Source organism: Aspergillus chevalieri, chromosome 3 (genome assembly GCF_016861735.1).
Source record: "Aspergillus chevalieri M1 DNA, chromosome 3, nearly complete sequence".
NCBI classification, from domain to species: domain Eukaryota; kingdom Fungi; phylum Ascomycota; class Eurotiomycetes; order Eurotiales; family Aspergillaceae; genus Aspergillus; species Aspergillus chevalieri.
In genome coordinates this window covers 2,590,827-2,612,032 of record NC_057364.1, presented here as the reverse complement: position 1 = coordinate 2,612,032, position 21,206 = coordinate 2,590,827, and the positions used below count along the sequence as shown (strand labels likewise).

The 21,206-nt window shown below is 49.9% G+C and overlaps 8 protein-coding genes across 8 annotated transcripts; 5 read left to right on the top strand and 3 right to left on the bottom strand.

Annotated features, from left to right (window-relative positions):
• Positions 1-2,626: 2,626 nt before the first annotated feature.
• On the top strand, positions 2,627-2,929 carry ACHE_30915A (uncharacterized protein; the record flags this gene model as incomplete). Its single annotated transcript, XM_043277585.1, has 1 exon — positions 2,627-2,929. One exon carries the CDS (start codon positions 2,627-2,629, stop codon positions 2,927-2,929), a length of 303 nt encoding a protein of 100 aa, XP_043135450.1.
• Positions 2,930-3,361: 432 nt separating this feature from the next.
• On the top strand, positions 3,362-4,569 carry SFT2 (putative Golgi traffic protein SFT2; the record flags this gene model as incomplete). The annotated part of the gene is made up of 4 exons (XM_043277584.1): positions 3,362-3,584; positions 3,738-3,858; positions 4,078-4,228; positions 4,417-4,569. 4 exons carry the CDS (start codon positions 3,362-3,364, stop codon positions 4,567-4,569), a joined length of 648 nt encoding a protein of 215 aa, XP_043135449.1.
• A 222-nt stretch (positions 4,570-4,791) lies between these two features.
• On the bottom strand, positions 4,792-7,305 carry ACHE_30913S (tRNA ligase; the record flags this gene model as incomplete). Its single annotated transcript, XM_043277583.1, has 1 exon — positions 4,792-7,305. The coding sequence occupies one exon, from the start codon at positions 7,303-7,305 to the stop codon at positions 4,792-4,794; it is 2,514 nt and encodes an 837-aa protein (XP_043135448.1).
• A 410-nt stretch (positions 7,306-7,715) lies between these two features.
• Positions 7,716-8,366, top strand: ACHE_30912A (ankyrin repeat protein; the record flags this gene model as incomplete). The annotated part of the gene is made up of 1 exon (XM_043277582.1): positions 7,716-8,366. The coding sequence occupies one exon, from the start codon at positions 7,716-7,718 to the stop codon at positions 8,364-8,366; it is 651 nt and encodes a 216-aa protein (XP_043135447.1).
• Positions 8,367-10,288: 1,922 nt separating this feature from the next.
• Positions 10,289-14,043, top strand: ACHE_30911A (uncharacterized protein; the record flags this gene model as incomplete). The annotated part of the gene is made up of 3 exons (XM_043277581.1): positions 10,289-10,347; positions 10,403-13,695; positions 13,751-14,043. The coding sequence occupies 3 exons, from the start codon at positions 10,289-10,291 to the stop codon at positions 14,041-14,043; spliced, it is 3,645 nt and encodes a 1,214-aa protein (XP_043135446.1).
• Positions 14,044-16,789: 2,746 nt separating this feature from the next.
• On the top strand, positions 16,790-18,021 carry ACHE_30910A (uncharacterized protein; the record flags this gene model as incomplete). The annotated part of the gene is made up of 3 exons (XM_043277580.1): positions 16,790-16,975; positions 17,014-17,952; positions 18,016-18,021. 3 exons carry the CDS (start codon positions 16,790-16,792, stop codon positions 18,019-18,021), a joined length of 1,131 nt encoding a protein of 376 aa, XP_043135445.1.
• Positions 18,022-18,171: 150 nt separating this feature from the next.
• ACHE_30909S (uncharacterized protein) lies at positions 18,172-18,693 on the bottom strand (the record flags this gene model as incomplete). Its single annotated transcript, XM_043277579.1, has 3 exons — positions 18,172-18,447; positions 18,495-18,631; positions 18,681-18,693. 3 exons carry the CDS (start codon positions 18,691-18,693, stop codon positions 18,172-18,174), a joined length of 426 nt encoding a protein of 141 aa, XP_043135444.1.
• A 458-nt stretch (positions 18,694-19,151) lies between these two features.
• Positions 19,152-20,621, bottom strand: ACHE_30908S (uncharacterized protein; the record flags this gene model as incomplete). The annotated part of the gene is made up of 2 exons (XM_043277578.1): positions 19,152-20,204; positions 20,280-20,621. The coding sequence occupies 2 exons, from the start codon at positions 20,619-20,621 to the stop codon at positions 19,152-19,154; spliced, it is 1,395 nt and encodes a 464-aa protein (XP_043135443.1).
• Positions 20,622-21,206: the final 585 nt, after the last annotated feature.

The window sequence follows — 21,206 nt, the reverse complement described above, 5'->3', positions numbered from 1 at the left end:
AGGCACGGGTTCCAAATCCGAGGGTATTCGGCGGTAACGGTAATGGCGGAAGTTTGGCCAGAACAGAAGAAAATAATGAGCAAAAAGCGAAAGAAATGTTTATACTTACTCAGTAGTCAGGTTCTTGCAGATGAACTGGAAGAAAAGGTAAGCTTGGTTGTCGGAAATATGCTTAATAGTGATGCGAGATAAGAGTGAGAAAAAGCAAAGGATGACGATGGCGAAGAAAGGAAGAAAGAAGAAGGAAGAGGAATACGAAGACGAAGAGGATGTCGATGGCGAATCTCACGTGGCTGAGCCGCTCAGGCATCCCCAAAAGAGAAACTCAACGACAGCCTCGTCCAAGACTGACTGTCTTTAGGTATGACGAAAGAAACATCATGACTTACATGTGAAAGACGAGGTCAGATTGTCTCATGAACCCTAAGGTTGGATATGGCTAAAGTCGGGCAACTCAGACGGGGTGATGCTGCCCTTTTATATCTCCAGCCAGTAGGAGAGATTGTGCCAGATGGATGAATTCAGTTCAGGGGAGTGAGCAAGGAGGACGGATGTGCCGTGAGAAAAAAGTAAAAGACTACACCAGCCGGGGAAAAGACGGACTTTTTAAAGACAAGCAGGATACTCTTCTATACCTCCCATTTGATATACGGCTGGGTGATGGTCATGCAGGATGTCGATCCATTCGATTCATATCAACCAGCTTGATAACTAGAGTTTCGCTCGATCATGACGATGATGTTATGTTTCTGACTGCACAGGCCCTAATCAGAACGGCGTCCTCAAGAGAAGGGTGGGAATCTGAATGGTGATAGGCTGGAGCTAACTCCCAGGCACCTGCTCCTGACTTGAGGGGGGCAATGGCACCCTAACTCAGACTACTGCTGATGATGATGATGATGGATGCTGATGGAGGGTGGAGGGGGGAAAGACTATCGAGCGGTCGAGATGGTGGTACAGTCCGATACTATTTTGGAAGGCAAGCCTTATCCCATGAACACTGTTTGGCGCCTGTTCGCCAATCAAACCGTGGCATCCAGTCTACTATGACTCACGTTTTCGACAGAATGTATCAGATGCCTGGTCGAGCATACCATGGCCTAAGAGAATCTCCTTTCTGTCCTATCCTGTCTTTTGAAGGAGGGAAGAAATGACATCCGGGAATCCGTGTACTAGCGGCATGCCATGTGGAAAGAAGAAACGATCTCTACCTGCAGACGCTGTATGCAATAATTTCCCATCTAAGATCGACGATTAAGGCTGACCATAGACCAGAGTATACCGATAAAGACGGGAGTACAGCAACACAGCGATGAACCCGGCGAGCTTAGGCCCCATCTTACTCAGACGCAGACACCTAAACAGGCGAACTGCATCGCGTCTCCTCGACGGACTGTACAGCCACGGACATCCGAGCGTTATTGTCTCGGAAGCAGACAGATCTATGCCACCATCAGATACGATAGACGGGTCCGTGACACTTGCAGATGCAAATCCCGCCAGGGAATGACGTCGATTCCCGAGAAGAGTGCAACTTCAACTTTATTCATGACGACAGCAAATATAAATAAAAAATTCCGGCCACCAAAAATTTCAGCCGGATCGCGCGGTGTAGAGTACAGAGTACATACGGAGTACATACGGAGAACCCCTCCGGTATAGTAGATAATTTGAAATACATCCAGAACTGGAATGTCGAGAAATCAAATCATTTGACATGCGGAATGCGATTGGCATCCACCAATCAAACCTCCGAGAGAGTAGGAGTACTCCGTACATACGAGGCAACTTATTTATCGACCTCGATAGGAGATGATAATAAATGTATGGCATTTTAACTTTCAGCATTGCCGTCCCGGCCCGTCAAGGTTCAGTGGTTCTATGGTTTACGCAAGGAGCACACAAATCATGTAGACAATAGTGAGCAATAGCATCATGCATTGGAACAAAGACACTGTACGGAGTAGATGGTGTGCGTACATAGTAGTAGTCGGATCGCCACTGGGGATCTTCTGCAACGGTACGACTGCCATGACTCGCCATACATCCATAGTACTCCAGAGACAACGGTCTGGTCTGTGCGGAAGCATATCCCACGGGGCGCCCACCTTGGAGCGTGTTGGAGATAACTGATATGCCTATCGCGGTTAGCGTAAGCTAGTAGACATACTGCCAGCCAATGAAAAATGAGATTGTCTCATCGCACGCGGACCATTGGTGGAGACAGTGGGGCCGCAAGAGACTAATGCTAAATTAGGACTAGTGTCACTCTCCTCTACCATAATGAGCTTTGATTGGCCATCGGAAACCAAATCCCCCCGTCTCCGAAGCTCAGCATCACCGCCATCATCACTGTCCACCTCACCACTATCACTTCTCTTGCCGCACCACCTCAAACCATTCACCACAACAAAAGAACAGACATTCTAGATTAATTACGCGGAATAGAATAATCATACCGGTATGTGATAAGACCAGGGTGGTAGTGGTGGTGACGGTGACGGTGACGGTGACGCTGTCCTGAACTGAAACCACTAACCCACCCACACCCTCCGATTTTGGCTTCCCCTCCATCCCCTCCTTTCCTAGAAAAAGACTGTAAAAGAGGCTGTCAGCTGATGATTGGATGCCAAATCTGCAGCCTTTCAAGACGATCGTCGCCTCGAAAAACCTTCCTACGTTACTTCTCGATTCGCGCGCATCCTGTGTTTCTCCTCCGTATATGGTATCACCACCGGCACCAGCATCAGCAATAGCATCATCTTGCAGCTCTTACTGCTTGTTTATTTCTTTCCCCTCCATTCTCGAGGATCTCCGCATTCTTGCGCATACTCTTTCTGTTCGTCACTTTGCGCGCTTGACGGCGTCGCAACCGGATACACCCGACGCACACCACTTTCCATCCCGGCTATACTGCTGGACGAGCTAGTTCGATACCTTCTCGACAAGGGTGTACGTGAACTCTTGTGAAAGAAGGATATTCCTTTCGCTATTCGATATCCTACGGATTCTCATCAACGATCCGGGGAGACGATCACAAGCTAATCACTGTCGCCTTCCGCTCACCTCTCATCCGTTCATTTGTCGAGCCTCGTTCCCCGTATCCCCCCAGTCATCTGGTCCACCGTTGTGATTGCGCACCGCCATTACAACGACTGTCATCGCTTGCTCATATCTGCAGATCATCTGCACATACTCATTGGTTTCCGTCGTGCATAGTCCCTGCAGACGTTGTTCTGACCGCTGACTGACACTTGCGTACTGCATCTGCCTTTCTTTCTTTCTTTCTTTTTTTTTTTTTGAGTCCTTGCGCGCTCGTACCTTGATCGATCCATCCATCGGGATTGGTGGAATCTAATCCATGGCTTCAACATCCTTCCGCGATTCCGTCAACTCCTTGGGCTGGTCTCGCCGCGATCCCGACCTCCCCGTCCGCACCAGCAACGATACGTCCTTCCTATCTCGACTACAGTCATTTAATCCGTTTGGAGGCGAGGGATATGTGCAGCTGCCTACTCATGAGTCCCCGGGAGCGCCGTTACCCGCGGCCAATCGGCGTGATGAAGAGGACAGTATTCTTGCCTGTAAGTGCCAACCATTAATACAACTCTCAAGTGATCAATCTATTGCCCATATTCTCTTATGTTACACTGGCTAGTCCACCTGATGCACTCTGTACCTGCATTAAACAAAGGGAAGAAAACTCGTGACAGTGAAACGAAACTAACGATATGCAGTAAGTCGATGGGATCGGATGCTCATATTTGTGGCATGCAACCTTGGTGCCGCTGTCTGCTTCTTTCTTTGCTTTTTCCTCTTCCCCGTGTTATCGCTGAAACCCCGCAAATTCGCCATTCTGTAAGTCCTTCCCTGGTGCCACGAGGATCTCCATATCCCCCGACATACCAAACCCTGGAATGCGGACACTGTATCGAGCGTCGCATTCGTCATGCGTGGCTGAGGCACGCGTCAGGGTCGATGCATATCATTGCGCACTCGCCTTTTTCATATTATTCAGATTATTCAGATTATTATTGATTCCGAGCGCTTACTAACTAACCGGTTTTCGCTCTGCAGATGGTCGGTCGGCTCGCTATTGTTCCTGCTGTCATGGGCGGTCCTCATGGGACCTTTAATCTATGTTAAGCATTTGATCTCGGGATCTCGGTTGCCTTTTACGGCTGCCTATTTCGGCTCGATTACGCTGACGTTGTATTTTGCCATCGGGGTACGTCTTTTCTATCTTATCCGTTTTTTTTTTTTTTTTTTTTTATGGAATACGAGTCAGGCTTTGCATGTGCGCTGCAAATGCAGGTGCGTCGCATCGTGCCGTCAAACTTGATATCGCTGCACTGCATTCCGATCCCGATATTGAAAATGGAAGTACACATGATCACTGCTAACTCTTTCCAATAGCTCCACTCCACCATCCTCACTTTCATCTCGTCTATCTTCCAACTCGCCGCTCTGATCTGGTACCTAGTTAGCTACTTCCCGATGGGCAGTACGGGGTTGTCGTATATGGGGCGGTTCGGGGCGCAGCGCGTTACGAATTGGGTGACTGGTTAGGCATCACTCTGTTATGCAGTTGTGATCGGATAAAAGTACTATAATATCCATGGAGACTTGATGGGATGTAGATAATTATGCGAATATGTATATTGTAATACCATGCTAGCTAGGTGGTGATTTCTAATCGCTGACACTTTTCGCTGTTCCTTTCGCCATACTCCATACAAATTTCACGTCCCTTTCATTATTCATATCATATCATAGACATATCAAAACAGATTACTTCCGACTCATAACAACCCCCACAGTCCCCTGCACAACCTTGACGCCCGGAATCTCGGCCTCCCAAATTCCCGACTCGCCTCCGGAGCCGACCTGCAACCACCTCGCCAGCAAGTCATTACTCTCCTTGGGCTTGACGTTCGGCGACACCGTACCGACCGTGACGTGCGGGAGTGCGTTGGCGCATGGCCAGAACCCGTCGTCACTGCCACCGTTATTATCTGCGTCACCGTTGTTGGCGGTGCCATCGTCGGATGGCAGGATGCGGGCGACAAAAGTCATGAGCCGGGAATCCCAGATGAGGCGTTCGAGCCGGATGCGCGCGGAAGCCAAGGGGGGTGTTTCGGAGGTATCGGCGGGGTCCTCGTTGTGCTTCTCGTGTAACTTGTTGATGTAGGTTTTGAAGTAACGATCCCAGAGCTGTGGGTGGTCCTTCTTTGAGGCGCGGTGGATGAGCGTCACATGGAAGGTGGCCTGCACGCGCCGGCTGTTCACCAGTTGGTGGTACAGACGGGCTTTTTCTGGCGGGGTAGATGGCGGGAAGAGAGAGTGGAGGAGGTTGGAGACTTCTATTGCGGGGAGGGAGATGTTGAAGTATTCGATCTTTTTGGCGAGAGCGACGGGCGAGGGTAATCCTGCGGCCGGCTGCTGCTGCTGGTTGTTGTTGTTGTTGCCCTTGTTCGTGTCTTGCTTTTGTTTCTGCTTGCCGTAGGAGAAGCTGAGATCCTGCTCAACTTGGTAGTCGTGCATGGCCGAGTCGATTGCCTGGTCCAGTTCCTGTGCTGAAGGCACCTTCGGTACCAGGCTCGGGTAGGCAGAGTGCAAAGCATTGATTACCTTTTCCAAGTTCTCCCGGGATGAAGCCGAAACGTCCAGGTTGATAACTTCGTCAAAATTGTCATCCGGTGCCCGCTCTGTGTCCACACCCTGGAACCGTCCTAGGAATCCTTCCATAATGCCAATGATCTCGTCCGTACTCTTGCTACCGGCCCGGATCGTCTGGTGATTGTCGCCTCGGTCCAGCACACGTCGTCGAGTCACCTCCCGGATGCCGTCCAACATTTGGTCCTTGGGTTCGTGGACGTACTGCATTGCGACAAACCGGGCATTCGGGACAATTTCCTGGATGTCCTGAATGATCTGCTCTCGCTCGCGCTTCATGTGGTTATTGCGGTCCGCGATAACGACCGGGCACACGGCGAGGGCATTCGTAATATCTATCACAAACTTCTTCTTTTTGTTCTTCATCTGGGCAATGTTGTCGTTTTGCACGTGGCCCCATTGGAACAGCTTTGTCAGCGCAATGGCGACAGTCGTTTTGCCGCAACCGAGCGAGGCCACAGGCACCAGGACCACACTGTGTTCCACCTCTTGACCTTCAGTCTCAGTTTCCATGGCGATGATCTCAGATCCGTTCAGACCACGCTCCCGGAGGAAGCCATTACGCATAGAAATGATCCCGTGGTTCTGGTTGTAGAGCTTTGCCAGTCTGGGATCCTTGACCAGCTGTCTCCGGGCATACTGCAGATATTCCTCGGTGATCTTCTTGTGCTTCTTGATTCTGGGGACCTTTCCAGCGATGACCGACTTGGTGCACTCACGCCACTGTCTGTACATGAGATAGGGCTCTTCAAACTTGTACTTGAAGAACCAATCCCGATAAACACCAGAGCCAGGTTCAGTCTTCTGGCATCGAATGACGAATCCCTCGGTCTCCCGACCGTCCCACGTTCCAGTTTCAGCGCAGTTGTCGAGGAATCCCTTGGCTGACTGAAGATCCTCAAACAGGACGAAGTTCGCCTTCTTAAAACCCCATTTGTCGGCGAACTTGTGTACTTCTGAGCCCGGAAGCGTTGCAAAGTATGGCACGTTGAAGTTGATACCATGGAGATAGATACCCGCAGCGGTCTCGTCGTAGGCAAGAACGTGTTCTTCGAAACTGTCATCACAGAGCTCTCCCACGGCGGTTGCGTTCATTTCGCGCAGTTCCCGGGCGAGATCCTTGGCAGTTTTTCCCACGGCACGAACATGTGTCTCAACCCAACGCTCTCCAGCTTCAGCATGGCTGACGTCGGCGTCTGCCCTCTTTCCAGTAGAGTGCTTGCTGCAAACCAGCAGCGTCCCATCCTCCAGGCCCGATATGAATATGATGCACCCATTCTCTTTCACACTCAGCTCGTAGGGTCCCCGCGTCTGCGTCTCGATATTACGCCACTGTGTCGCATTGGTCTCATCAACGTTGAAGAACTTGTCGTATCCACGCGTCACGATTTCAGCAGTTCCATCCTTTCTACGCGTAGTGAACAGGCCTCGAGCGTAGGTAGGGAGATCTTGGCGTTTGTATTCGTGATCTAGGAACTTCCACGAGTCGACGGAGATGTTCGTCAGGGCCACGGGGAAGGTGGACTTTCTGCAAGAGAAGGTACGTTTGCCCTCGCTCTTGGACTTCTTGGTCGCTGCTTCCAGGCTGTTGACGAGCTGCTCGACTTCTCCGACCTTTTGCTGCACCATGGTCGCGATGTGTCGATGGGGGACGAATGGGAACGGCGTAGGAGAGGAATGGAAGCGGGGTGAGAGTAAGGCACGAGATGTCAACAAAACGGGGGTTGACGATGGGATTTTTTGTCCTTTTTAGATCAAGGTCGGAGACCTCAAGGAACAAAAACGAAGCGCCCTTCTTTATAGGAGTGGTTGAGAGATTGTGGTGGAGTTAAGAAGTGAGAATGAGGGAGGAGTCACTGTCTTTTTTCTGCCCCGCAGCAAAAACAAAGCTCCGACTTCTTTTTTTACCGCCGGCGGAGTCTTCATTCAACTATCTATCATTAGCTATATTATTGCTCTGACTAGTATAAGGTAGGTGAATCGCATACTCTGATATGGCTATTTGCTATGACTGTGTAACTGACGGACTCGCAGTCATCATGACTCAACCCAACGCTTACATCCTGGCGGCGGACAACCCTCAAGCAGTGCTGTCTCTGCTGCGCCAAAACCCTTCCATCGCTTCGCAACAGGACGAGCACGGCTATTCCTTGTTGCACGCAGCCGCATCGTACGGACACGTTGATCTCTTGCGCGCCCTGGTAAAGGAGTACAATGTGGACGTGAACCTCCTCGACGAAGACGGCGAAACCTGCCTCTTCGTTACCGAACGAGTCGATGTCGCAAAATGCTTAGTCGAGGAGCTTGGCGTGGACTATAACAGACAGAACGATGAAGGGTTAACGGCGCGCGAGACGATCGAGACAGATGGTGTCCCGGAAGTCGCAGCATACCTCCGTGAGATCGCTGGGATTGCTCCGCCACCGGAACAACCCGCAGATGCACTGAACCCAGCGCCCCCATTGCCACCGAATATCAATGTGAACCTGGGTACTGTGTCTGAGCAGGAGGCCAGCGCTGGGTTAGACGAGGTGGATCCGGAGTTTAAACGGCGGATTGATGAACTGGCGTCTCGGGAGGATTTCCACAGTGAAGCGGCGCAGAGTCAATTGCGGCAGTTGGTTATGGATGCGATTAATGGGTCGAATATTGAAGCGGATGGTCGGGGTGTGCGACGGAGGACGGACTAAACGCCATCTTTAGAGACTGTCGAGAGGCGCGATACCAGCACAGTCTCAGCATTGCCGTTGCTTTCCCTACGCATAGGGAAAGACCCACCGGGTACCTTGTCGATACACCGTCAGGATCCAAATGCCTTCAATATGCCCTTACTGCTATCTATCAGATCTAACAGGTGAACACTAATGTGCGATAGTCGACGTAGTCATAGCTGGACAGGCTTCATCAAGTTAACATTATTCGTAGAGTATTCAGTAGCTCTTCATGCTTTGTACCTGGACATAGGAAATCTGTACACCATGCCTGTTTGGACTATATATGCAACAAAGGAACAAAAACTGGCAAGATAATAACAAAGGAAATCCCATCACCTCAGACACCTTCCCCATTTAAGTTGTTGATACAAAAATCACTTTGTAATCCATTCTCCCTCGCACAGTCTCTTCGAATCAGGTATTCTATCAGACATCAGATCAGAAATGGTGCCCCACACCAGATGAGCTCGATTCGATCCTCATGGCTTCCATAAAGCCTCGCGAACACATCATTGACCAAGATAGTGATATTATGCTTCAACTTGAAGGCACACAATCCACACCAAGATTCAGAGATGCCTTGTTGGATCGCAATACTAACCAAGCATTGGGAACATATGCTCACTGTGAAGTTCACATATGATGATGTGAATCTGGATAGAGAATTCATACTCCAGGTACATATGAGCCCACCTGGGGTCGCTACCCATTTGTATATGCAACACTGGCTCGAGATGAGATCTAGCCTCACGGATTGCAGTCAAGATTGGACGCTCAACCCCGGGCAAGAGTTCATTGTTTATTCTCGGAGTACATGATTGTTGGGTGGGGAATAGGGTTGTTGAGAGTATATTCCTTTGAGAGTCATATTTGATCTAGACACATAACTTCCCCCCCCATGGCCGAGTGGTCTAAAGCGCTGGTTTTAGGCTATACATATACAGAATACCAATTATAGATACCGCTGCAGAAGAATATCTGGACACATTACGCCTTCAACTCCAACCCACGATGTTGCCTTCTACCCGAGCGCGTTCTCAACCACGGTCTGGATCGGACAAAATCTGGAATCCAAAATGAGTTTCGGCCGAAGGCTTTTTGTGGGCATTCCGGAAATTTCACCGGTTGGCTCAGCTGTATCCACTGCCTCTACCCGAAGTGCACTGTTCCCTGGTCCTCGGGGTATAAAAGGGCGCGCCGAAGAACCGGGAGTCCTGTACACGGTTCATTATTCGTTTTTAGCAAAGACTATGTCCGGAGTAGGTCTCAAATGGACGGATGAGATACCTAATGATGAGGATGCATGTCTGCAATCGGATACCGGTCCAAAGGATATGTATATGGGAGAAGGTATTGCTCGGTGCTGCTTGATTGGGATGTTCGATTAAGAGATTATCTTGTGCAGTACGAAGGACTCGGATCTCGACTGGCGTTAGAATCACTGTATGAAACGGTTCTTACTACCATCATTTCAAGTCATACCTGTTTCATCTGTGTCTGTGCCTGCTGAGATTATTGCGCTAAGAATAACACTGCAGTCGGCCCAGCCCTAGTAGCAGCCAAACGCTAAGTCCCGGAAATAGGACCAGCGAAACATGACTGGCTGCGAGCTGACCTCCACCCTGATCTTCGTTTCGGCTTCCGGCAAAAATCAAGTTTGGCGCGAGGGAATCAAGTAGGAAAACTGGGAAGGGCAAATATGACTGGCTGGGGAGACTATTTCCCCAGGTGGTGGCATTTAGGACAAGGAAGGAAAAGAAAAAAGAGGAAAAAAAAGGGAAAGACCTCCAGGATGGCCTTTTTTGATCGATTCTTCGATTGTACTGATTATTTTGATCGAGAATACATTTTTTTTTTGGTTATTATCGTAATTTTTCTCAAATGTACGAACAGCAACGATGACAGCCCGATCAGCAATACCCAAAATCAGCGCCTCGCAAGAACGTGAGGTTCATAAGTGAGACGAGCCTCCACGAATGGACTGAGAATTCGACCATTAACTATCTCGCCAGATATTTACCAACATACTTATTGCAAGGTCCATGCAGCCAATACATCTCGAACGACGCCCAGTTAAACGATGTCGTGCCACGATCGTGTCCAGATCCGGTGCTTACAGCCTTTGCCCAGATGGGTGCTTTGAAACTAAACGCGCAGCGAGCAATGATCTCTCTCTTTGGTCGGCACAATCAATACGTGCTAGCCGAAGCCACACGAACACTCAGTTTGCAGGACGACGCCGACCACGACCCGGGTGATGCCCTATGGGTAGGATGCTGCCAGTTAGACTATGAGCAGAGCTTCTGCAAGTATGTTTTCGACCTGTTTACTTCGGGGGAGTGGCCCGGGAAGATTGTCGTGATGGTGCCGAACCTGAAGCATGATGCTCGCTTTGCGCAGTCTTGTGATATACAGGGGTTTCCCTATGCGCGCTTTTTCACGTCTGTTCCGATTGTATCCCCAAAGGGGGTTGTTATTGGGGCGTATACCGTACTCGATAAGAAGCCTCGGACGCAGCTGGGCCCCAAACCCGCGAAGTTCCTTAGAGATATGTCGAAGACGGTGATGGATTATTTGCAAACGACACGATTAAAATCCCAGCATTACCGGGCCGAACGCATGATGGTAGGAATCGGGAGCTTCCTCGAAGGGAAGAGCAGTCTACGTAACACATGGTTGGAATCTCGGTGGGAAGAACGAACGGCGTCCAAAGACCAAGAAGCAATGGAAGGGCAGATCAACCTAGCACAGCAGACGAAACAAATGGAGGATGAGAAAGCGCAAGCAACTAAAGCCACCAAAGAAAGATCCGCCACTCACCATCTGCGACCGTCGATCAAACCCGAGATAGAAGCTGCATCAGATTGGGGTAGTACTACCGATTCTCTCTCCGGACAGGTAGCAGATGCTTTCTCCCGTGCAGCAAACATCGCTCGCGAAGCTATTGAAGTAGAAGGAGTCGCCTATTTCGATGCCAACTTCAGGTCCTACGGTTCGTTGGTTGGCCTGTCACGATCTGATTCGGACTTTAGTGGATCAGAAGGCTCTCCTCTAGGCGATACTGCTCCAACAAGAACATCGCACGATTCGGAAACATTCACTAAGCTATCTGAGATTCTTGCATTTTCGACAAAGATGTCATCCAGCGTCAATCGCGAACCTGTCGACGATAGAGCCCCGGCAATGTCGGAGACTCTTCTAAAGGGCCTATTACACCGGTACCCGCGAGGAAAGATCTTTAATTTCTCGGAAGACGGCATGCTTTCCTCGAGCGACTACACCGATGGCGCGTTTCATGACTTCTCGAACAATAAGAGCAGCAACAGCAATGCCCAGGGCGTGAAACGGGCGAGAAAATACAAGCAAACCCGGCAGAGAGTCCGACAAAATGATGCAAAAGCCTTGTTGGAATTAGCCCCCGGTGCCCGAAGCATCATCTTCATGCCGTTGTGGGATTCGCACAAGAAGCGCTGGTACTCGGGTTGTATCGCCTGGACGCGGATTCCACAGCGCATCTCCACTCTGGATGACGAGCTGACCTTCCTTTTCGGCCTTGGGAATAGTGTTATGGCAGAGGTCCATCGGCTGGGAGCAGAATACGCCGAGCACGCCAAGTCAGATCTGCTCTCCAGTCTGAGCCATGAATTGAGGTCTCCGTTGCACGGGGTGTTTGGTACTGTCGAGCTGTTGAGTGACACTACGTTGTCTGCTTTTCAGTATGCAATGGTTCATGCGATCAATTCCTGTGCTAGCACATTGCTTGACACTATCGACCACCTTCTCGACTACGCCCGTATCAACAGACTTCAACAGCCAGGCCGAGACTCTACTGCAAGCCATATTGGTCGTGATTCATCATACGCTGACCAGTCAAAAATCACAACTAGCGCTCATCTCCCAGTGGCAAAAGATATCTCAGATGCCTTTACCGCGATACAGCTGGACTCCATTCTAGAGCAGGTTGTAGAAAGCGTCTTTGCCGGCTACGCCTTCCTGCAGGACCCAAGTATGCCTTATCGAAAACTATCCACACCAATGGGTATCTTCCCGAGAAGTCGTGTACAGGCCGACTATACCGCGGGGAAAGTAAAAGTGATACTAGTCCTTGAAAACGCTAGCGATTGGAGGTTTCTGACCGACGCAGGCAAATGGCGCCTTATCGTACTAAATATTCTCGGAAACGCCCTCAAGTTCACGTCAACTGGACATGTTTGTGTTACTTTAGACGCCTCTTCTCTGGTAGATGACCAAAGTGACCCCGGTAAGCCGGAAGAATCCCAAGTCACTCTCACCGTGGAGGATACGGGAGTCGGCATTTCCAAACGATACGCACGAGAGGAGCTGTTCACGGCCTTTTCCCAAGAAGACGCCCTTTCCAGCGGCAACGGCCTTGGTCTGCACGTTACTCGACGAACGGTTCTATCCCTGGGCGGAGAAATCAAGATCAGTTCCCAGAAAAACGTCGGCACCAAAGTCGTGACGAAATTGAACCTCCAACGACCCCCGGAGTTCGCCCCTCCTAGCGCTCTGGGCCTGAACGTATTGGACGCGACACGAGAGATCACGCGTGGCAAATCAGTCGCCATCCTACGATTAGGATGGAACAAGGCGGACGAGATCCTCTGCTCGTCACTGAGTAAGATATGTCGAGATTGGCTTGGTATGGATGTACACGTACACATAGTCAGCGCAAGTGTATCGCAGCATCTGCCTCGGTGCGAGTACTATATTGTCACGCGCGAGGATATGAATTTGTCGTCTATCACGCCCGCCCCTGGCGAGCGCTTCGCTCCCCCGGTTATTGTCCTTTGCTCCTCGCCTGCAAACGCGAGTCGCATGTACGCCGCTACGCAGGCAGGAGGTAATGCAAACGTGATCGAGTACATCAGTCAGCCATGTGGGCCTCACAAACTAGCGAAGACGCTGAAACTCTGCAGCTCCAATCAACAGATCAAACGCGAGTCAGCTGGTGAACAGGAAAGTCTGTCTATCCGACCCGCAAGATCAAGTCCCAAAGTGGATTTCATGAGTCCAGAGCAGTACACGAGACCTCTCAAGCTTCCTGAAGTGAGAGTCGCCCAGATCTCATCACCATCTCCTGCTACGTTGTCACCGACTCAGACCAACCCGAATCAAATCGACACAACACAAACAGTACTAATCGTAGACGACAACGATATCAACGTGCGAATTCTGGTCGCATACATGAAAAAGCTCGCCTATGACTACGTAGTAGCACGGAATGGTCTGGAGGCCCTAAACGCCTTCAAAGCAGAACCCGTCAAATTCAAGTTGATCTTAATGGGTGAGTATATATATCTGACACAGCATTGCACACATACTGATAACTGAACAACCAGACATCTCCATGCCGGTCATGGACGGTCTCGACTCAACAAAGCACATCCGCGACTTCGAGAGACAGGAACTGTTCGCCAACAACAACCCTCCACTAAGAAAACCCGTGACCATCGTCGCCCTGACTGGTCTAGGGCAGGCGGATGTTCAGCGTGATGCCATAGGGTCCGGTATGGACTTGTTCCTGACGAAGCCGGTGCCGTTGAAGAAGTTGGCGGAGATTATTGAGAATACAGACGCCTTTACGAGTGCGGGCTTTGGTTTTGATGGTGTCGATATGGCTCATGAGGGATGATTTTGTTTGGTTTTTGGTTTTTGGTTTTTGGTTTTCTTTATTTGATACCCTAAGTACGATAATGACTATTACTGGCTTTTTCGAGATTGAATGACCGCGAGTAGCCCACATCCGCCCTTCACAACTCCCTCACTACAAAGACCAGTGATCCTGTACATTTAATCATAGTGAATACATTGCTAATGGGTTACTATATCGGGCTGAACTGATTCACATCAAAGTCCTCCCAGATGGGGCCACCTTTAAGCTGTATAATGGTCAACATTGTGTCTCTGCAATGCTGAAGCTTCTTCAGGCTGCTATCAAACAATCCTGTGGGACATTGACCTGTACAATAATCAGAAATTGACAGATGTTGGACATGAGTGCCACTCGAATAGTGATGAGTACAATACAGTGCAGATCATTGGTCAATTGAAGAGTGTGCCAGAAGAGACACAGGGAGAAATTATGAGAGACTTGACATTCTCTGTTTGATTTCAAACACTCTTTGGCCTAAAGCTTACCCATACTGGCTGGATGGGATCTGTTATTTCTCACGAAGGAATTCGGCCTTATGTCTTCTAGTACGGGATGACATACTATGGAGAATGTTGGTTTACATGGAGCCTTGGTGGCAGAATGATATTGTCTACTGGACTGTGGCCATTACTTATGGGTAGTTTAAAAATGCCAATACACAGACGATAAAAGCTTCTATCAGAAGCAAGGAAATACCGTCCAAAACAGCAATTTGCAGTCGAATTGCGGGAAGTTGCACAGATGGTGGCATGGATCAGTCAACACCTTGATATTCATGCATTGATAAAGCTACGATGTGAGTACGGACAGCTCACGCCAAACACGTTATGGGATTCTATGCTTACTATAGGTGGTTATAGCTCCTCAGAATGCATAAATGCATCTTTCCTGCTTTATTTCACAACAAATAGTGGGATAGCGAATACTGGATTGCACCTAGTGGCCGACACCCTCAGGAACTCTTGCATATCGACATTCAGTCTCAAGGGGCTAAGAATACCAAACGTCAGTGCATCAACTGCTGGAGATTCATTCCATCAACAGACATACGATAACGGGATCTTACAACCAACGCCATGTGTCAAATCTACGAGTGTTTCCGAGAATCAGATTCTCAGGAGTATATTACTCCTTATACATTGTCGGGCCAAGTGGCATTGGAATGAGCTTAGTTCAAAGGTACTTGGGGCCGTTTTCGCAGCCTCAGGAGAACTGAGCATGTCTCACCCAGAAAGTATATAATAGATTAGGCATTCATACAACCTGATCAAATTGGTGACAGCACGGTGATCCAAAATTACTGTTTAGAGTAGTACTGACGCTTCACAGGTTATCATGCTCTGCTCATCACTGATTTGAGAGCTCCGGCAGCCTATGCATAGCGAACAGAAAGAACATGAATCAACGACACGCAGCAGAAAAGACAAAGCGTCGACCCCAACGGCATTTACGAGCTTGGTGGTCATACACCGAAACACCATTGACTTGGCGCAGGCCAGACTTTGAATCAGGCTACCGAGCCCTTGATACAACAATTGTGGTGGAGTTAAAATATCACTCTGGAGTCCCAACCAATCTCGTGAAAGGCGAGATAGCTTCCAGACAAACCTGGGGACATATGCTAACAAACCACATCGAAACCAAATATTCTCGAATCCTTGTATTCAACATGCTAGGAAACGTCGCAGATCTGGGCAGAGGATTGAGCGATAGAGATCGAACACGTCGTACTTTATACAGGTGATCGGCCTTTTCGAGATCTTTAGACGGAACGGATACCACTTTTGTCTGGATGAGGGAATGGAGACACAGATGGGAGCGAGTGTCGGTCTAGGCGATACAGGTAGACCACATGTTTATTCTATATCAGGTTGGGCGTTGCTTTATTGAACAGTTCATCCTATGGATATGCGAGCATCGACATGGCATACTATGGCAGCTTAGTGAAGGGGAAAACACACACACACACAAATTGGTTTTGGGGGGGGGGGGGGGGGGATGCTATCACTCCCGTTAGCATAAGTTGAGATAGCCCCGATATATATAATTTCCCGAGCACTGTTGACAAAGCTACCTGGCTATCTAGCTGCTCAATTTAAGCCAGAATCTCATCTAATGTTTTTCGAACTCGCATACGCCGGCACAGGAAATGCACGGATGTAATCGAGTTCATTAGCGAGCCATGAATCTCGCATAGAGGAAACCGGATACAGTAACGCCTCTCACGCCACTAGAATCCAAGAATTAGCGATCAATGCGGCCCAGCCAGAGTGCTGGAAGTTAGTCGTGCATATTTAGCGCATTCAGCATCGGCACAGATGTACCCGTACTTGTAGATCGTCTTCAGCCGCACGACTCTTAGCTATCACAGATCGGCAGAGATGGTCCACCGAGATGCATTAATAGATTGTGTATGAGGAGCTGAGGCTGAGTTGAACAATAAGGAGCTTAAAGAGCTGTTTATTTCTAATCCCTTGTACACCTGTCTGCGTGTTCCGTTCTGCCATCTACACTTCTACCTGAGTCGCTCGATATGGATACCGATGGATCATCGCGATGGCGCCAGTTGGATATCGGTGTGATTGAGGATGGCATTGGTTACTATTTTCGTACTTCTTACAGTTCCTAACTTTCATGATTTCTAAATCGCCAATGCACGAGGACTGGCAGCTGCGTTTTCCTTCCGTCGCGCTGGCCAAAGTAACTATCTATGAGCGCGCAACATATGCTGGTGACGCAAGGTCATCAATTAGCTGCGGTGCGAATGGAAGTCGATGGCGTGAACATTGCACGGGCGAAGCCTGTCATTATTGAGAAGCTTATCCGGCACGACAACGGGACTGGGGATGGTCAGGATGTTGATTTGTCGAGTTACATTGAGCAATGGGGATATATGGGTCCTCTCCTCATGGTGAAACCGGCCTTTATCAGGTGCTCACGGGAAGTCAGGCATACTACAATTTCTATCGCATGGATATGTATGCCATGTTGATGGAATTTGCCACAGGGCCTGGGAAAGCAGAACCTCGTGCGCTGCGACTGCATCATGCCTGCGCATCTGTGGATTATGACACGGGCAGAGTCACCTTCTTGAACGGGGTGACTGCCACTCACGATCTGATCGTTGGGGCCGACAGTATCGGGGTAAGCTCATCTGCACCCAGGACAAGCGCATCAATTAATCAATACGCACTTACAGTCCGTCGTCCGCCGCACCCTAGAATCTTTCTCGGAAAAAAGCGAGAAACTTCAACCTCCTACCACCGCATCATCCCAACCTCCGAAATCCACCGCCTCAATCTCTCCACGCCACCCAGAAACGGCCTTGAGTATTGGGGCGGCCAAGGGCTCGACAAGATCATCGCAGCAGCCTGCCGCAACGGCGATATCCACTCGTTCTATACATTCTTCCCCCTCACCAATTCCAGTTCGGCAGGCGAGGGATGGAATTTTGCCGGAACACGGGAGCAACTGCAAGCGCCGTTCTCCAAGCTCGATCCAACGCTAAGAGCACTCTTTGATCACGCGGTTGATATCAAGCCGTGGAACTTGTGCGTGCATAGCCTGTATCCGTATTGGACAAAAGGGCGCACATGTATTATGGGCGACGCAGCGCGTTCAATGCTCCCGGATCAGAGCCAGGGGGCGTGTCAGGCTATTGAGGATGCGGCGGCGTTGGAGATTATTTTTGGGCCGTTGTACAGCTACACAACAGATGTGGGGGCGGGGCTGAGACTGTACGAGCAAATTTGGAAACCTCGTACGAGTAAGGTGCAAGCAGCAAGTGCACGAGCAAGAGTAGATCTATCTGAGAGGATCGACTTTTCTTCGCAGAAAGGGAGCAAGCTATACGAGGTTGCTGACAAGAACAAGAAACTAACTATTGAGGTAGTCAATGAATATGTATCACTATTCATTATCAATTTGAGGTACAAGCTAACAAAAGCACAGGTATGATATGTACAAACATGTGGCATCGCTGGCAGCTGCCAAATACCGTGCTCGACAGGACTCCGAAATCATTCCATCACGCCTTTAATAGATTATTTGCCATAGAAAACCATTATTCGCTGTAAAAAACAAGAACAACGTCAAAAAAAACATTACCTAAACCCAAGGTGCACAAGAGAGACTCGGCAAGTTTGCCAGATGTGTAGTAGAGCCCTCCGCTGCATACTTGGATGAGTTCCCAGCCGGCCTGATATGAAGCCAAATCTCATCAAAAGCATTCAGCTCAATTTCAACACTCCCCTTGAAAATTTCCAGCTCGATATCGACCCGGAACTCGCTGCTCGGCTTTCCATAGAACAGGCCTAGGTTGATTCCGGAAATGTCCACGGCTACCGTGGCTTCTAGGGAGACTGTGTCGATGGAGCCGGAGACCTGCCAGAATCAGTACCAGTCCCGATCAGAGGAGCGAGAAGGTATACCGTAAAAGCACCGACGGTAGTATGGAGCGGCAGGCGAGTGGTGCTGGAGAGACGTCTGGTAACGAACACATCGTCACTCGGAAGTTGTCTGATGGTGTAGGAACCGAAGGCTTGTTCCGACTTGTGGACAACGAGAGCTAGGTCAAGTCAGCCAGGATAGAGAGTTCAGGAATGTTGGAGACAGACCGCTGTGATACATTGTGATCAATTTACGACGTGATAATAGCTGAGCTGAAGATGGAGCGTGTTGATGCGAGTGGACACATACGGCTACACTAAGCGGCGATGGCCTCCTTTTATACTCTAGCCGTATGCAAATAGTACGTAGTACAAACTCCACTTTCTAGCACAGTATGTAGAGATCTGCAATGTGATGCCGATTGTCACGCCGTGCGCCACCGAATACGAATCCGGCCTCTGATCTCTTTGAGAGATTGATAGTTAAAAGTTAAATCCGCGTATTAGGGTTTGGTACAAAGAATGACCTGGTTGTTGAAATCTGCTTTCTGATACGATCTGCATAGACGTGATCTTGGATTTTCCAATCTAGTTGCTGTAAACTCTGTGCATGTGCCCTGTTGACTCGAGCGTAACTAATGCTACGACAACCATGGATAGCTATCCTTCCGCCGCCGAACAGTGACATCCGCAGAAGCATCAGAAGCAAAGAAAAATACCAAAAAGCGATGGCCGTGGCCGCACATCACCCGGCAGCTGAAATTCATACTTCAGGGGAATATGACAAAGAGCAATCTTGATTTCTGTAAGCACTAGATTTCGTCCTGGACAAGCATGCTTGCCCAATCCCCATCCCATGTGATCGGGCGACGGTGTGGTGGCTTGTGCATAGGTCTCTTTGTCGGGCGCTGTTTGTCGGAGTGTGAGAAATCTGTAGGGGTCAAAGGTATCGGGCCCGGATAGACGCAATACCCGGGTCAGCACCGGACGAAGGATTCGAGGCCACCAATGCAGAGCGTCTGCGGCGATAAACGTGTCAGTGGAGTACGAAACCACAACCCGGAGCCATTTTTTCATTGCGGCTGCAGTTTTCTCTGGATCTCCCATGTATGCTCTACCGACTTGAGGTCCTTCGACGACAAGCTCTCCCACTGCGCCGATGGGGAGAAGGCATTGATAGTCATCTCGATCCACCACCGGGAGGGCACCAGTGATGCAGGTCTCGATGTTAGTGGCCTCAGAGCCAGGGCCCAAGCGATCTTGCACACTACATGCCAAGGCACATTCGGCTGGTCCATACGCGTTGATCAATTGACACATGTGGGACCAGCGGTCGACCACATCCGAAGCCTTCGCTTCTCGAATTTGTACTACCGTCTTGACACAAGGGACATCTGCGGGACGCAGAGTTCGCAGAACAGAGGTGGTGAGGCATGCGTAGTCCACCTGGTATCCGCACATGGCATCGGCCAGCGAATTGCGACGCTCCCATTCGGACGGCACGCAGAGACAAGCCCCGGAAACCAGGGCAGCGAGGTGGTCCATGATGCTGATATCGAAGGTATACCCTGCGAATTGGAGCAAGTGAGACTGCGGTTTAACGGGAATCAATGAGTATAGTGCCTGGAGAACTTGGCCAACTGAGAGATGTTCCAGGACGAAGATCTTTGGCTTCCCGGTGGACCCAGCTGTAAATCCGGTATACGCCGCATTCCTGAGTCCTACCTCTCGTTGGGTTTCCAAGCCATTGTACTATTGATAGAAGCTGTCCGAGAGGTCAGCGGCCAGTGCGATCACCTAGCGACCAATTTGCCCAGCGATATTCACCAAGGCGTCCGAGGTTAGGACGAGATTGACATTCAGCTCGTCACAGAGACGCTGAGCCTGGCGAATTGGATGAGCCGGGTCCATGAGAACAAAGATGCCTCCGGCCTTCATGACCGCCATCTGGCAGAGGACGGTAAGACGTGACTTCTCGAAAAACAGCGGCACGAAACTCACCGCTCCCACGCCTCTGGTTTGAAGATAGGCTGCAAGTCGGGAGGAATACCGTTCCAGTTCTTCATGGGTCATGTCTCCATCCCGTGCACATACCGCCGGTGCCGTGGTTTGGAGCTGGTATTGACGCTGAACCAGCTCAAACAGGCAGGACTGTTGGTCGGGGAACATGCGCAATGCATTCCACTTATCCAACTCTAAGCGTCATCCGCGCTGACTGGATCGAGTTGCGACAAAACTGTTGAAGCCGCTGGGTAATCTCATCAAGCCAGCATCCAATGAGACGGCAAGGATCCTCAAGCATGAATGGATCGATGATACAGAATGGCATACACTACAACTGAAGCCCAGCATCTTGGCAATCGCAGCCCGCCTACTTGTGAGGGCCTTCTGGGAATATCGACTTTCTTGCCTTTGTGCCCGCGCCCTCCTGGATGACACGCTTCTCTGGCAGACAATCACAGGAAGGAGCACGGCTGTACCGGATAGGAGATTTGGCCTCGATTGCTCCTGATGAGATGTTGCACGGTCTGGGCCGATATGATCTCCAGACCAAGTTACGAGGGCAACGAATCGACTTGCTTGCGATCCAGCATCATGTCTTCCACTCATTCCCTGGTGCCCGGGACGTCATGGCCGAAGTGATCTCGTGCAGTGGCCAGCCGGAGGCATTGATGGCATTCGTTGTCAGTAGCGATGAATCTACCGCCAACGAACAGAGCAAGGAAGTCAGTTTCCTGTCGCCATCGACTAAAT